Source organism: Oxyura jamaicensis, chromosome 11, assembly GCF_011077185.1.
Source record: "Oxyura jamaicensis isolate SHBP4307 breed ruddy duck chromosome 11, BPBGC_Ojam_1.0, whole genome shotgun sequence".
Lineage (NCBI taxonomy): Eukaryota > Metazoa > Chordata > Aves > Anseriformes > Anatidae > Oxyura > Oxyura jamaicensis.
In genome coordinates, this window is record NC_048903.1 from 11,843,857 (window position 1) to 11,860,291 (window position 16,435).

Here is a 16,435-nt window from a genome sequence, read left to right on the forward strand (position 1 = left end):
CTGCAAGGAGACTTGCAAGTGGCAGAGGGAAATGTAGTGCACGCTACAGCAGAGATTCCTGCTGAACCGATGAGCTGCTGCTTTGAAATGTTTGTATTCAGTGTTGACTAATAACTGAATCTTTCATTCATTTTGCGTTTGGCTAAATTATTATTGTTTTTTTTAAATCATTATTTGAATCTCATATGATCTGCAATGACAGCCTGAGATCTTGCATCCAAGTGGTGTGGATGACATGGCCCTCCAGTGGGGCTAGAGCAGGAAACTTAACAGAAGTGTTTGTGGTAACTTTGTTCTGTTGAATTTGCATCTGATTTGCCAGGCTTTCTGAGAATTCCTGTCTCTGCAGGGTGGAGCCACAGAAATGCTGCAGTACCTAAGATGACTAGGGGAGGGAGGGAAATGATGGCAAATAGCTGGAATTTGACGACGTCTCTTTGATGACAGTTTGAGATAAATCCAGGTTATTAGACACACTGTTGCATAATCAGCCAGCAGAATGGACTATTTATGTATACAAAAAATCTTCCAATAGATTTTGACCGTTTATTTATATATTTTTTAATGTTCACTGCAACTGTGGAAGTGTGTTTTGTCTGCAGTTCTGAATACAGAGTTTGTCAATGTGGAGCAGCCTTAAAAACAAGGCACTGAGTGGAGCACAGCACAAACTAATTACAGTTCTGCTGGGCTTATTAGCTTGGGCTCGGTCCCTGGGCAGCACTGCTACAGGGAGGAAACAAAAGTCGGGTGTGTGTCTTTGAATGCACAGATTGGTGGGTGTATTTTAGTGCTGCCTGAGAACTTATTTCATCATCTTTGCAGTTTTTTTTTCCCCCAGGTGTTTGGAAGGTAAAGCCTTGGGGGCAAGCAACTGACACTGAGGTAGTTGAAAGGAACCTTGAAGAGATGCCAGACTGACCAAGGTCTTTGCCAACCTTGGCTCTGAAGAGTGGAATTGCAAAGCTGAATTTTAAAGACCTTCATGGAGCAATCTTGATAAATTTTATTCTCCCATGACCTCACTTTGTTGTTGTTGTTGTGAAAAAACATCTTGGTTTTCTTTGGCTTGCTTAGCTGTTGAAAGTGAAAGTGAGTGATAACTTACTTAATTTCTCAATTGTCAAAATAGCGATGCCTATTAAGGATGAAAAATTTTGTATTTTATAAATTTAGAAAGATGCTCAGAATTTATTTCCTTCAGGTCTGTGCTCTTTGTGGGCAATTCTTATTTGGTGCAGCACAGTGTAAACAGCGGTGCATTATTCTGTAAGCACTACAAACACAACCTTGAAATACCCCAGAGTATTACCTGGTCGGGTATTTATTGCTCGTAGGTCTGTTCCATTGTGAAGAAAACTGGTGGTCTGTCTGTGTGCAAATTGTTTGTCGGGAAAATGTGTGGGAAGCGGTGAGGAGCAGCTAAGTAAGAATTGAGAGGGGAAATAGGGGATTTCCAAGGAACCAAAATGAAGCAGGGATTATGGAAGCTTTCATTCCAGAATATATTTTGTCATTTACAGCAGAATTACTACATTTAACAGAGCTTGTATTCCAACTCAAAATAATTAGAAACAAGAAATAAACCATGTGAGTCTTGGTTTTGAAGCCACTTCTTCCATTTCTTCAAAATCCTATCACGTCCTTGGCCTTCCTTTTGGTGAGCTGACTGAGGCTTTTGAAAGCCACTTGTTTTGTTTCATTTTTTCTTTTTTATTTTTTTTTTATGTACTTTGCTTGAGTTGCTGGCAACAGAACGGGTTTGCAGCAAGCCCCAGACACGTGGGGCTGGAGGGAGACCCCTGAGAGTGGCTGGCTGGTGGGGCCATGGGGCCATGCGGAGCTGCGCTGGGGGCAGGAGGCGTAGCGCTGGGTGGTGAGACGGGCACTGAGGCACCTCTGCACAGCTTGAATCCAGCCCTGCAGGTCTCTAGCATGTTTCTGGAACTGTCAGCCACAGACGATTTTGTCAGAGGGAAGCAATGTTTACCTGAACCTTGAATAGCAGAATGTGGTATGTGAGTAAAGTCTCCCTTACCCAAGTCCAAGCAGATAAGACAAAAGAGATGGGAATTAATACCCATACAGGTAATTTGGTTCCTTCTACCTAGCACTTACTTTTGCTTGAGGAAACCATTATTTCAATTAGTTTTTTTTTTTTTTTTTTTTTTTTTTTAATGCTCATACGAAGTTTAATAATACAAATAGAGAGTAACACTGTGAGTTTGACCAGGGATGCTCGGTTTAGAGGATTTACTGGTGTTGTGTTTGTAAACTTCAGATTGATAGCTTCATGTAGGAACCAGGGGAAGAAGTTCCTGAACCATGCAAATAAAGTACTGATGGGAGAAAAACTGGGGGCATTGTTCATACTACCACTCCCCCCACCCCCAAAAATAGCAACAGAATAAAAAACAAACCCCAAACCTAAACAGAACTAAAAGGAAATGTTACTTTGAGCATTCTTTTCTTGAAACTAACTCGGATAGCAACTGCTAACTTCTGTGACCTTCTGTGACAAATTCAGGTTGTTGAGATGTGCAGGTTTCTTTTCTAGTCATGTGGCAACTTTAAACTCCATCTCAATGTAATCTGGATATCAGAAAGCAAATGACAAAAGCAACAGCTGGTTTAAAAGTCATGTTTTTGTTACTAATTATGATATGGCACATAGTACCTGGTCACTTGTGCAGTCTCTTACCACAAAATACAGGATAAAAAGGCAAAGTATGTATCTTGCTTAAATATCTCTTAGAAGCTTCCATGTGTGAAGCCACAGAGAGCAGTGGATAAAGGTATGTGGGTATTCCTGCCACCTCTGACCATCAGAGCCAGCTCCTGGCAGTGTACCCAACTGGAGGACTAGACCGAGACTTCCAAAGCTGATGTTCTTTGCAGCAGCTTTCATGAGTTTTTAGGTCTGTTAGTAGCCCACATTGATAGCACCAATTCTGCCTTTTGATCTTAATTAATCTAAAAACCATACCTGCTCAGGCCCTTAAAGCAAAATACCATAGGATGCTATCTCTTTTCCTATCTAGAGATTCCCACCTTTCAGAGCAGAACAAGCAGAACAAAATCTCACCCTACTTCAGTATAAAATGTTGTCTTGGCAGAAATGTACAAATTAAGATGTCTCCTCTGCCTTCTGCTCCTTCTGAGTGGGACAGCTAGCTGGTGATGGCAGTAGCAAGTATGTGTCCTTGGATACTCTCCTTTGGATGAATGCCAGTGTTAGGACCGCTGGTGACTGAACAGAATGACTCGTGAGTAACTAGCAAGGGTGCGGAAGTCAATCTTTTCATTTTAAATTGTTTTGCAAAGGAGAAAGGGAACAGCAGCAGTCTAGAGTGGATTTGATTCAGCTCATGGATTTTATTCTCTGTTATGGATGGCAGCTTTGTACAGTGTTTTATGGCACAGCATACTGTCTCATGAGGTTGCTGTAATTTCAGCAGAAATTCTTTTATCTGTGTGATGTGGTTTTTACTTTGTCTATAAATATAATAGTAAGAACTTGAGCTACATCATGGCCAGATTTGAAAGAGCTCATCTTTTTTCAATTAGCTTATTCTTTTTATTGTCACGATTATTCATTTTTTTTTTTTTACGTGGAAAAAAGCTACATTATTTTAGGGAGTGTCCTTTGCTTCTTGAATTCCTGCTGTAGTTCATTCTCTTTTTGTTTTTGCTCTGATTCCTTCTGAAACCATTATAGATTTTTTTTTTCTTTTATCTTTCTTGTTTAAGTACCAAATTTGGTATTCAAAACATCCCCTGATGTGTGTGTTGGTGATTTTACCATTACGTACCTATATGACAATGTTATTGATGTGTCATTGCTCCTCAAGCTCCAAACAGTTTGGCTTGTGGATATGAAAGCTGTCTTATTTTAGCTTTTTAAGAGACCAGTCTTACTGTGCAAATGTGAACCGATTATTAATTGCATCCAAAGGTTTTGACCTAAATAGGGAAAATCAAGTGGCAGAAATGAAAAAAAATGGAATCACAAGATGGAATTAAACTATTTAGATTTGAATTGTTGGATTCTTTGCAAAGACAAATCTGATACTCTTTGTCGAGAGTGCAATAAAATCCAAACACAGTCATGATGATGAACTCTCAAAGTCACCTTTATCTTTGATTTCCTGGAAAAATCATGACAAAGGCACCTGCAGGTACATTTCAGCAGTATTTCAAATTCTGCAGTATCTCAAACTTGTTATAAGAAGCCTTCAAGTCAATTTGTAGCATGAAGACAGCTGATGTCTGTTATATTGTGGATAGGTCTAACAATCTTGCTTGTTCTAACCTCCTTTGACAACTTGATCAAGCTGTTGGGTTCAAAAAGTCAGAGGTCAGCAGGATTAATGGATAAGTACATCTGACCGTGTAAGTCGTACAGCATTGTATCACCCATTTAGCCATTTTTAAGTGTGGTAATGAGGAAGTACAAAGTGTGTCCGAAAAAGAAATCCGGATTGTAAGAAGTAAGAAAAGGAATATTAAGCATGTCTTTGGCTGTTTGTTCTAATGGTACCTTACAGTTAAAACTTACTTAATTTTGAATATGACTTTGGTTTTAACCTTTCAGCTATTGATTTTGTTGTGCTTTTAGTTTTGATGTGCTTTTCTATGCATTTTTTTTTTTAAAATTCAGCCAATTTTTCTTGATTACGTGAACACTGTAGTCTTCATGTACACAGCTCAAGCCATTTAATATTCAAAGCAGTTTAGGTTCTTTGATTTATACTGTGAGAAATCTTATCCACCTTTCAAGTAATGTCTGTGGCTCTATTCTGTACCTTGTCCAATTTTTCAAGATAATTTAAAAAATGTGGATAGCAGAACAGAATGCAGCATTCCAATGTTCCTTACAAGGGTAAGATAACCAACCGCCTTACACCTGTGATAAATGATTAAACACATTTCACACACCTATTGTGTCCATATATCCGAAGGAATGTGTAAGTGTGGCTGCCCTCTCCTCAGTGTTTGTTCTCAGCATTCTTGGTGACATACCTGTGCTTACTCTAGAGACTTGATGAAAATGTTGTATACTGTTGAGTCTGGTATCTACTGACATACATAGTGAGTAAGGGAAAAAGAAAAGGTGTGTGCAGATGAGAACCAAAGCTCTTTTTAGAGACCTCAGAAGCACAGGTAGAGTTGCTAAGCTCAAAAGTTGGAGAAGGAGATACTTGGAGACACTGTGAAATGTCACTTCTTTTGTAATATCTCTCTCTTAAATACATCTCTGCAAGCCAAGAAGTTATATCATTCAAGCTGCAGTAACTATTAAATAAAGTTCTGATTTTATGTGATGCCATTAGTAGCAGATAACATCTGTCTCAGCTTGAACTCTGTTCAAGTTCTAGTTATGCACTACCAGGTGAAAACATGGTAATAGTTTTCAAGAGACCTGCAGTTGTCTTGTGTTTCCTTACTGTTTGCTAAGACAAGAGTCTCACTGGACTCATGAAATCTGAATACATGGGGAGAAAGCAGTGGGTGGTGGAAACCACTTGGATTTCTTGGGAAAGTCCCCATTCTTGATGAGGATCAGGCCACGGTGCTCAAGTATACAGTTTATCCCCAGATATGCTTAATTTTGATTTGACTGTTGCTGAGTCAGTACCTTTATATGGATAGTTTGCCCATGGATTGCACAGCACCGGAAATGTTCAGTTTTTGAAATTACTTTCTAAAGCATTCTCAAATAAATGATGGCTAGAATTTAGTTATGTCCCACTGATATGTTAATGACCTTTATTTTTGTGAGGTATGGCAGCCTAATGATCTGAACAAGTGGCATATGCAGCATATGAATAACTGAATTGCATGTTGCTTAATGTTTTTTCAGTGCTCAAAACAAAGCAAGAATTTTCCCTGAATGTAGGTGTCCTGGGGTGTCACTGTGCTTATGTTTTGAAATGTCTGCTTGAAACGTCAGGCCTATGGGATAGATATGTATAAACTTCCTGTGTATTTTTACAATACAGACAGCTGCTATTCATAAAATGACCATCAGACATGTACTAGTGTACAGATAAGGCCTCAAATTTTACTGTAGTAAAATTGGTGAGTGTTATGTGGGCAGTGCTTGGAAAGTTGTTGTGATGTGAAAGAGACCAAGGGATTTCAGGGGTGTTAGAATTTGAGACTCAGGTTACTTCAGCGTCAGCTGAGATGGAACAGCTTTACTCATTGCTTATACTGACAGTCTGTTCTTAGTAATCCCGTTAGAAATGGAGGTAAAACATCCAGAATCTGCACTGGTGCCTTATGCATACATACTATTTGAATTCTGCTCACCTACTGTGAATAGAATTGTTTCCTTTGTAATAGACTTTGTTGTCCTTTATATGTGATAACTGCAGGGGAAGTGGGACTGTTATTACTATAGCTTTTGTTCTAACCTTCTTCTATTTTGTTAATTCTAATAAAAGCAAGTAAACTATTATTGTTTAGTAATGCTAATTATTTTTTCTTTTTTAGGATCTGGTCAACACTGGACTCAGCACTTTCTTCTTTTTCATTGCCTCTGTAGTACTTGCTGCTTTAAACCATAAAACTGGAGCAGAAATTGCTGCTGTGGTAAGAATTTGAATTTCTTTATATGCAACTAATACCTTCTATTAAAACTAAGAATAACCTTTCCTTTGTGTTCTTGGAGTATTTCTGTTACCTTAGCCATCCCAATTTAATTCAAATTTTACAGTTGGCTATGCATTAATTTTTATTTTAAAATAATTCATTATCTTTGAATTTTGTCTCAAGTCTTGAGGGAAGAAACAAGAAAATAGATTGCTGAGAACACTAACAGTTTTATTTATCTTGCATCTTTCTCTATAGACAGCTTAGATGTTACAGCAGTATATTGCAAGGTTACAGAAAAGGTATAGCCAAAGATTCTTATGAAATTGGAGCTGCTTACGCATAATCTTGCTGAATTCTTCTTGCTCGCTAATTTTTGTTTTGTGTAGGGAGTATAGTGGTACTTTATTTTTTAGATTTTTCAATCTAGAGCAGGAAGTTCAAGCAAATACATATATATATATTTTTCTCCCCAAACTTGGGCATTGAAAATCATGAGTTCTGCACAAACATACAAAAAGTCCTGCAAATCAACTCTTCCTTTAGGCTGATAGTCTGGACTGGTCATCTCTTCTCTTGTCATTTGTTCACTGTTCTGTTCACCCGAACAGTTCATTCCACAGGATGAAGAGCTGTATTCTTCTTTACAAGAGGTTCTTCACTGAATTTGCATTGCAAGATTTAGTTGTCGTATTGGTAGACAGAGAACTCAGTTTTCTGGGATCATCGATCTTAGTAGCTTTCACAGATTCTCTAGATCATTGAAGAAGGAACAACATCAATATTAGAGGCCATGATGATTTGTCAGTGCAGTAAGGTAGAAAACAACTTCAGATGAATTTGTTATGAAACTACTGTTGTTCTTGTTTTCAAAAATTGTCTTTGACAATTCTTTCTACTTCTTGTAGATATTTGGTTTCTTGGCAATGGCAGTGTATGCTGTGAACACATATTTAGCTATTAAAAAGTGGCGAATGAACAGCAGACAACAAAACAGTCGTCAGACCAGTGATTACATACGTGCTCGGACAGAATCCAGAGAAGTAGATCATCGCCCTGAGATTCAGCGTCTGGATGCATGAAAGCAATATTCAAATTGGACTGCAAAGGGAAAAGAAGTGCTTAACTCCCTCATGGAATAGCGTTTTTTGTTTATTTAAGGAAAGGAAGATCAGATGGTGGCAAAGAACGTCGAGCCCTGCATATGTGCATAGATGCATTGAGTCAGAAACTGTTGTCATGAAAGCAGTAAATGTTGGTCATTCAAAAGCAAGAGCCATTTATGACATCCACATATATATATACATATATATAAAATATATAATATATATATATATGTTGCGAACTACATTAATGTATTGGATTAACTGCACAAAACTTTTCTTCCCTCTCCTAAATGCAAGCTCTGGATACACATGTTCTGTCACTGTATCTTCGTCTGTCATAAACACTAAGACCAGCACCATCTTGTTTGTTTAATACAAGGAAGAAATCCACCAGAAGAAAAATTCATAGATGTGAAAAGGAAGTGAGGGGCAGATAGCAATAACTTCAGTCATGTATCGTGTCCAGCAACTCTGTGTCCTTCCTTGTGCAGCCTTGGTGGTGCAGTTCAATTCTCACCTGCAAGATCTCACGCAGTTTCATTGGTGGTTCACTCACAGCTGAAATAGATCATGTCTTTGATTTGATGGATTTAATGTTGAGGTAGTTGTCTTTGGATTACTCCGAAATCACAACATTTAGTTCGTGCATGACCTTGGTTGGATCTGAACTTATGCAAGATTAGCATGTTTACTGAATTGTCACCATACCGTAATGCTTCCAGTGCAAGTACATGGGGTTTCTGTTAATGTTGGGATACATGTTATTTCTCTTTCCAAAATGGGGAAAATGGGCAGGGTAGAGAAGGGGGAGGCAGAGGGGCACAGTAATGAAGGGGAGAAAGAATGAATTGTCATTCAGTAAACTTGCATTCCAGTCTTTTTTTTTTTTTTTTTTCTTTTAAGGTTCAACCTTTCTGAGAAGCCTAGGGTAAGCAAGAAATAGCAAAAAATTCTTGTACTTAGAATGTAATCTTAGGAACACTTTATTACGATTCATCTAATAACATATTTTCCTTGTTCAGAGGGTTATTTGCTTCTTCTAAAAACTGTTGGTAGTAAGCAAAACTTTTTTTTTTTTTTTTAATTGGGTATGTCTGCAAAAGGCTTTTCTAGTATTTGTTGCTATATTTAAGAATGGTTTTACCTAACTGAAGTTTTCTTAATTGTACTTCCAGTGAAGACAAGGGTATTTTCTCTAATCAAAACTTAAATTCTGCATTAATCAGTTTCATAATGGTAAAACAAAGAAGTCCCTCAGCATTTTTCTGGTTTTATGGCTGGTGTTTTTATCTGTGTAATCTATTATTTGGCATATGGATGCCTGCATGTTATATGAAGAAATGTTGCAGGGGAAAGTTCTCTAGAGCTGAATTCCTTCTGGGTGTAAGCTAATGTAGTTGAAATTAGTGGAACTACACATATGCCTGAATTTATCTCACATGTGACTTTAATGCATTTTGTGTTGCTTTCAGTTAGCTGTACTCTTAAGTAGCTGAATGCAGTTAACTGGAACTTTAAGAACAAAAAGCAATGCACTGCAGACAGGTGATTTCTAAATACTAAAACCAGGTTATTGCCAAACAGAAGATCAATATAAGTGCCTGGAATTTTTCAATACTTCAGGAAACTGAGGGAGTTCCAGATTTGAACCTTACACTGCAATGTTTGAATCAAGCAGCAGGAAATTATCTTTAACATGTGGAAAACTGGTTAAAAGCAAAACAAAACACAACAACAACAAGAACCTGATCTCTTCTCATTTGTGATTTTTCTGATGTCTACAGTGCATTTCACCTGAGTTGTTAAGACTGAGATTAAAACTAAGAAAGAGATACTAATGAGGTTAAAGAAAACTTGCCTTAATAACTAGAAATGGTTTGCCAGTTACTGTATTATTAACATCTTACTGTGCTTCATTGAAAGTTAATACCAAAGGCAACGCCAGTTTAAAAAAGGGATCAAACCATAGAAGCTAATCTCTTGTTGGGTTTACAGCATAGACGTTTAATTAAGGTGGTGTGTCACCAGGATTAATGGGTGTTTCATGAAAAGAAAATGACAGCTCAGTGTTCACCCTTGCATGAAATAATTAAATTACTGAAGCCAGCATAGTTGCTTTAGCCCTGTTGTTTTTCAGCACTCTAAAAGTAGCACAAGTGTATCTTATCTAGACTGGAATAGTAAACCAGCATTAAAGTAGTTTGCATAAGTATCACTTTAAAATAATAATACAAAAAAAAAAAAGCCTTACTCACATACAGAATATTGTCCTGCAGAAGATCCATGCTTTTGGAGTGGTACCCACATCTGAAGTCAAGAAACAGAAGTTAGGTCTTAGGTAACAAGTTCTGTCTTACGAAAAGTGTAGGCTTTCCATTGAGTATATCCTGATGCTGGTTAGTGAAAGGATTGAAATGGTGTGTATGAAAGAGAATGCCTTTTTTTCTCTTCTGTAGTACCTGTGCTGATTCAGTTCATCTGACTTCTCGGAAATATGGGAGGTCTCATGCATCTACAAGCTTATGGCTTTATCATCTTCCAAATCCTTACACCTTTCCGTACCTAGACTAAAGATAACTTCACAGAGCTTTTTCTGGAGTGAGATCATGAAAAGCTTTTGTTATCTTTTAGCTGGAATGACAAATGCTTACTTAGTATGAATGATGGTTATATTTCTAATATCATATAATACTTCATCCTGTAGTATAGTATAGCTGTATGACCTCGAGTACTTTTACACGTGAAATAAGTTTTCTTGAGTTGAGAACGATATGCCATTATTTATTACTTACATCAATAATGACTTGAGCTTAGCACAGCTTTCAGGATAGAACTCAAAGAGAATATGAGTTAAAAAAAAAAATAATACTATCTGATACAGTTGGAAAACAGGAAAACAAATGAAAATTTGTCATTTCCTTATTTTGGGGACCAAAGATGATTTTAGTATTGTACAGTATACACTTTCTAAAAGTCTAAGTTAAGCATTTATTACTCCACAGAGACATTATTTACTGATTGGGTTATAGAATAAGGAGATAAAGTGGCTATGAGATGGACAACTGAAATTGAAGCATTAAGATCATATGATGCATAAGTGGTTGACTTTTTTTTTTTTTCTTTTTCCCCCAGACAATTTTATATAATGTTTTGAAGAGATGGTAATGTTTTATTAAGACTGTTATCAGAACTGCAGTCATCATAAAAGGGAAAAAAATCTCTTAAGGGATAAAATTGGGGTAGAAAAGTTTCTTAAAAAAAAAAAAAAATGTTTAGAAAAATTGCTTCTTCCAGCCAACTAATCTTATTTGAAAGCATATAGGGTTAATTTTTCCTGAGCATACAGAGTTAATTTTCCCTTTAGTCTTAAAGAGTGCTGTTTAGCTCCACAAAGGGACCCCAAAACCACTATAAATAAAACTAAATGAAAGCTAAACAGTTGAAACTTCTAGGAATGGGATGCTTGAAACTGTAATGGCATTCTGATTAATCCTCTTAAGTCAAAACTAAGCCCTCAGATGTGCAATCTCCATGTATTTCTGCATGTAGAAATGAGGGCAAGTTTTGCAAGCTATGCACAGACATTGAAATATCCATTAAACAATAGGAAATGATTGGAGCAACAGCATAGTAAATGTTGTATAGTGTTTTAAGAGTCGGTATCTTCCTTTTAATGCTATGGTCAGTTTGGTAAGCCTTAGCTGAAGTTTGTTATACATACATGTAATGATGTGCAAACTGCCTACGATAGAAGTAGGTTTCTAAAACCATAATTAGGGACTGATTTGACAGCTTAATTGTTCCTTAGTAAAGTTGATTCCTTTTTACTCTCTGCTTGTTCCTTTCATTTCATAAATTAATGCCTCATCTGTCTTACGTTTTAATGTTTAGTTTTTAAAGCCTTCTTCGTTATCTGTACAGTGCCTGCTTCACTATAAGGAAGTCAAGAATAGCATGTCTGATATCCTTTTGCTTAAGTATGTACTCTTTCTTCCCTTTTGTGATAGCTTATGTTATTTGGGCTGGATATGCTGGGAGAATTTTTATTTTTTCCCATGGACTTCTGAAGCTAGCTGGTATAGTATTTGTTTCTTCTAGGCTTTCTGTTAGGAGCCACATGCTCAGAGATTGAGAGGACTAGAGATTCATCTACCTCTGCCTTTTTTTTTTAAGAGACAAGGTGCTGACCCTCGAGATTTGATGCCTATATTTCAGTCTGTGCTGTTCATCATTGGCTTTATATTCAGAAGCCTGGCACCAGCAATGAGCCATGCTTGGGAAGCAGCTTGCTGTCTTCAGCTTATAAGATATATCTTAGGTGTGAACTTAAAATTAAATCGGTAACATGGGGTGCTTCTTCATAGGCTTTGTCCTGTGTTTCACTGTGCATCTTATGATATGATCTAGAATTGCTTTATTGTATACTTTTGTTTTCTTGTTGAGTTTAGAAAGAAGAGGGGAAAACTGGGGAAAACTTCCAAGTTTTTAATTATTATGATTATTTTTCCACAAATTACTTTGTACCATATAATAATTATCCCTTCCTAATGCAGCAGATTTACTGGTTCTTAGAGTGTTGCGGACCACAGCAGGAAAATTGATCTGCTACAAGCTGCATGTGGACTATGAATTAACCACTAGTTTTCCATAAATGTTAAGGTTCCAAAATAAATGTTATATTTGCCGCCTTTGTGCTGTTTTGGGAGTTTGCAGATACAGCAAATGCTTATGTAATATATGGCTTTATTAATGCAACCTTTCCCCCTTCACCTTGATCCTTGTTCTGTATCTGTTATTTTCTTGTCCCGTGACACCTTTATAAGCATTTCTACCTGTGTTTTTTTTTTTTTTTTTTTTTTTTCCTCTCGTGGTGGTGTTTTTAAGGTATAATTTCACCCCCCAAAAAAGTTAATAGCAATTCAAATAAGGTAGAAAATAATATACTCACTAGTACTCAGATGAGATACTGAGCAGCTTTGTGCATGAAAATCAGAGCATAAATGACAAATCTTATGCTGAAGGCTCTGGAGCCAAGCATCTTCAGCAGATACTTAGGAAAGATAAATGTAGGCTCGTTTACATTATGAATATGAAACGTAGTAAAGGATGGGAAAGAGAAAGAAAACCAAACCTGATGCTTAGTAATTTGGCGTTTTCAAAATGTGTGAATGTGAAGAATCCTCAACTGCAGAAGGAAAGTTATCGTCTGCACTTCTTAGAGAAGGATACAGAGACACTTTGACCTGATGATAAAAGTAGGTGTAGAAATGTTTCTGTGTTCCTAATCCTGGGGCCAGGCTGCTTGTATATTATGGTTGGAGAGATTCTACGCCCATATTGTTAATGGTGTATTAAAACCTGAGGTATGTTGACAAAGCAGTGTGATTACCAAATGACTTCTACTCAGCTCAAGTGTCGTGGTTGGTTCACAAAGATCTGCAGGATCTAGAAGCTTGCATCAGGAGGGATGCATCTGGAAGAAAGGATTTTTTCAGACTGGGATTTCTGCTTAGTCCCACTGAGATAAGTAAAGCGATCAAATAGCATTTCTGAAACTGGGTGCTTAGTTTGCTGTTTATGGGATAAAATAATAGATTGTTTGTAGGGCCTTTTAGCCAACAAAGATGAAAAAGACCGTGAAGATACAGATATCATATATTTGAAATTTAATGACAACAAAAGTAATCATTTTACTATGAAACTGAAATGGGGAAAAAAAGATCCAAGCAGCAGAATGTTATACTTTTTGCCTAGAATTTTTTTTTATTTTTTATTTTTTTTTTGAAAAAAGTGTAGGGATTGTCATATTCTTCTCTTTATTTTAACAGAAGGAGTTGATTAAAAATGAATTCATACAAATATTCAGGAATTCTCTAAGTTCTCTTTCCATAGAGTTTTTCCTGGTATGTTGTTTTCCCTGTTAGCCACGTGGATCAGTCTGTTTGACAACCAGAATGGTACTGTCTAGCCTGAAAGGGTTCCTTTGTTGTCTTGGTCTTATTTTTGCATTGTCTTTTTAAAATCTGTCTATAATTTAACCATTTGTATTCTATAAATATTCTTAAAAAAGAAAAAAATCTGCTTACACTGTGATTTATAGTAGCCTTTAATTTAGAGTATACAACACAATCTAATTTTCTTTTGGGATATGCAGCTTTCAAAAGTGTTCTTATATATGCCCGGAAATAAAAGTTGTCTATTTATCATGAAAATGTGATTAGGTAGTTATCTATCCAGAGTCCCAGTGCAACTCTTTCAAAAGTGTGCTGGATGGATGAGTTAATGAAATTGCCTTTTAATCTCTATGGGTTAATAAATATTTTTTTATAACTAGCCACAGATATTCCTTTTTAAATTATACTTGGCAAACAGAAGATATTTAATTTTATATACAATATACATAGTTACCTTGATTGACGTATTTATAACATAGAGCTTTGAGTTTACTATGAAGGTTTTATCGTATACCATGGACTTCATGGGTAGAAGTTTAAAAAAAAAAAGAAAAAAAGAAAAATGCAGTTAGCATATATCGAAGGATATGGAAACTATCTTCATAAATTCAGAAAGAGGACATCAGAGCATTTCCAAAAGCAATAGCCAGATCTTATTAACAGAGTATCTGTTTTTTTCTTATTTTTGACTGGGGCTGGTCCCTACAGCTATTTTAGTAACATCTGGATGTGAGTAACTGAATGAAATACGACCATCTGCCTCTTCTGACTGTCAAGGACTATTGTCTAGAATATGGGAAATTTCAGGGTATTGTGTTTGTTTTGCTTTGGACAAATGTCTCAATAGACATATTTAGTTAAAACCTTCATGCATTTGAAAGAAAATACCCTCTATTAACTAGGCTGATTTATCACTTTTGGTAACCTTTTAATCCCAAAAGTATTATAGTCTAAATATTTTAGTAATGTTACATTTATCCAGATGTCTACAGGTTAAAATGGTTCTGGCTAGCACCCTTTTATTACAACAATTGCTACCTTCATTTTCTACTGTTTATACTTTAATCTTGAATGTTTAACAGTTTCTACTTGTTGGATATTGTGAAAGGAGACTGTATCATATAGCATTACAGTTCATGCAGCTTTAACTCATATGTCATGGTTCTAGAATAAGGTGATATTTTGATTTATATATTGTGGCCAATTAATTGCATTTTTAAATGATTTCTGTACTTAAGACACAACATTTTTTAAATAACATTTTAATAACAAATGATTAGCTCATCATTTTATCTGTCTAGACTTACTCTCTTCTGTGTTAGTGTCATTTGGAATCTATTTGTATATGTTGAAGTTTGTAAGGGTTCAGGAACCCACAATAAAATAGTAAAGTATGTATTTATTTCTCATTATAATGCTCAGTTTTGATTTAAAAAGTTGACACTTTGTATGTCTTTTCACAGAATTGTAAATGAATACCGAAAAACTGCTTCACCTAGGGTGCCTTCCATGTGTGGTATAAACACTTGTCATTCACAAAAAAAAATAGAGATGTAAATTTATTAAACCAGTAAACACTATTTTTGTAATGTGAGTCACTAATGCATCTCTGGCTTTATTGTGCTTTGTTTTCACTAAAAACAGTTTTATGGCTACTGTAGTCATTGTTTCCCTGTGTGTACCGCATAGTAAATGTGGTTTCATGGTGAATCAAAAGATTGTATCACTTCTGCTCTTCTCTGCCTTCAGCTGCTACCTGAAAGATGGAGATAAAGCACATTGCTGAAGTGAGCTAGACGGTATTCCAACCCTTTCCTTGAGATTTGTATAAAGAAATGCGCAGTGTGGGATGTCTGTATCCTTGGTGCTGATTCAGGGTCCTCTAGAAAAACATAGTAGGCATAATCTAAACATTTCTGATACTAGCTCAGAACTCACCATTTACGGTGTCTGAGAAAGGAGCATCCCAGCCTGAAAGATTTATCCCTTGGGGATATAGTTCCTGTACTGACAGATTGGTAATTGTGAACAGCTCAGATATATTAGTCAAAATAGTGGGTTAGAATTCTTTCTTTGGACTGAGCGAAGGGGATACAATTTTCCTTTTAACGTATGAGCACAATTCTGCTATGTAATACCCTTGGTATTTTGCTTTTGAAGCATGAAAAATTGTAATGTATTGCCAGGGAAAATCTTCTAAGTGTTCTGTATGTGCTGCTGCAAATGCAGAACCTGGCTTTGTTATCCTTACTCAGGCAAAATTCCCCATTGATTTTGGGGACTGCAGGATCAGGTATCCATTTATCACCATAAGCATGTTCTGATCAAGGATTTGAAGAATATCACAAGCTATCAAATGTGCATATAAAGACAATGTACAGCCTTGAAGCAATCTCTTGTTATTTTGGTAAGTATTTTTGGTCTCATTTAAACTGCTCACAAGGGCAGCTGATAAAATTGATGCTTTCTGTAGAGGTACCAACCATCTGTGATCTGATGTTACTTCTCAGTAACAGCCGGGAGCTTATATATGTAAGCATAGCATTTTCCAGCTCTGTATGTGAAAATCGTGCTGTTAATGCTTGGACAATTTCAAAGGCAAGGTAACTCTACAAGAAAACGTAACTTCTAACTTATGTTTTACACCAATAATGATTTTTCAGTATGTTGTGCACTTCTTTTCTTTTGGTTTTAATGATAAACAGAAACACAAGCTGAAGAATTTTCTTGGAATACAGAAAGCAGTCCTTTTTTTTTTAAAAAAAAAAAAAAATCCAT

At 36.3% G+C, this 16,435-nt stretch overlaps 1 protein-coding gene across 4 annotated transcripts in view; it reads left to right on the plus strand.

Annotated features, from left to right (window-relative positions):
• CMTM4 (CKLF like MARVEL transmembrane domain containing 4) overlaps positions 1-16,435 on the plus strand; it is a 57,921-nt gene that overhangs the window by 22,687 nt on the left and 18,799 nt on the right. For 3 of the 4 annotated variants that reach the window (XM_035336404.1, XM_035336406.1, XM_035336408.1), the window contains exon 3: positions 6,499-6,597. In XM_035336404.1, coding sequence (XP_035192295.1) covers positions 6,499-6,597 — 99 coding nt within the window. Of the gene's footprint in view, positions 1-6,498; positions 6,598-7,505; positions 15,252-16,435 lie in introns of those variants that run through there. The other variant, XM_035336405.1, reaches the window with a different exon arrangement.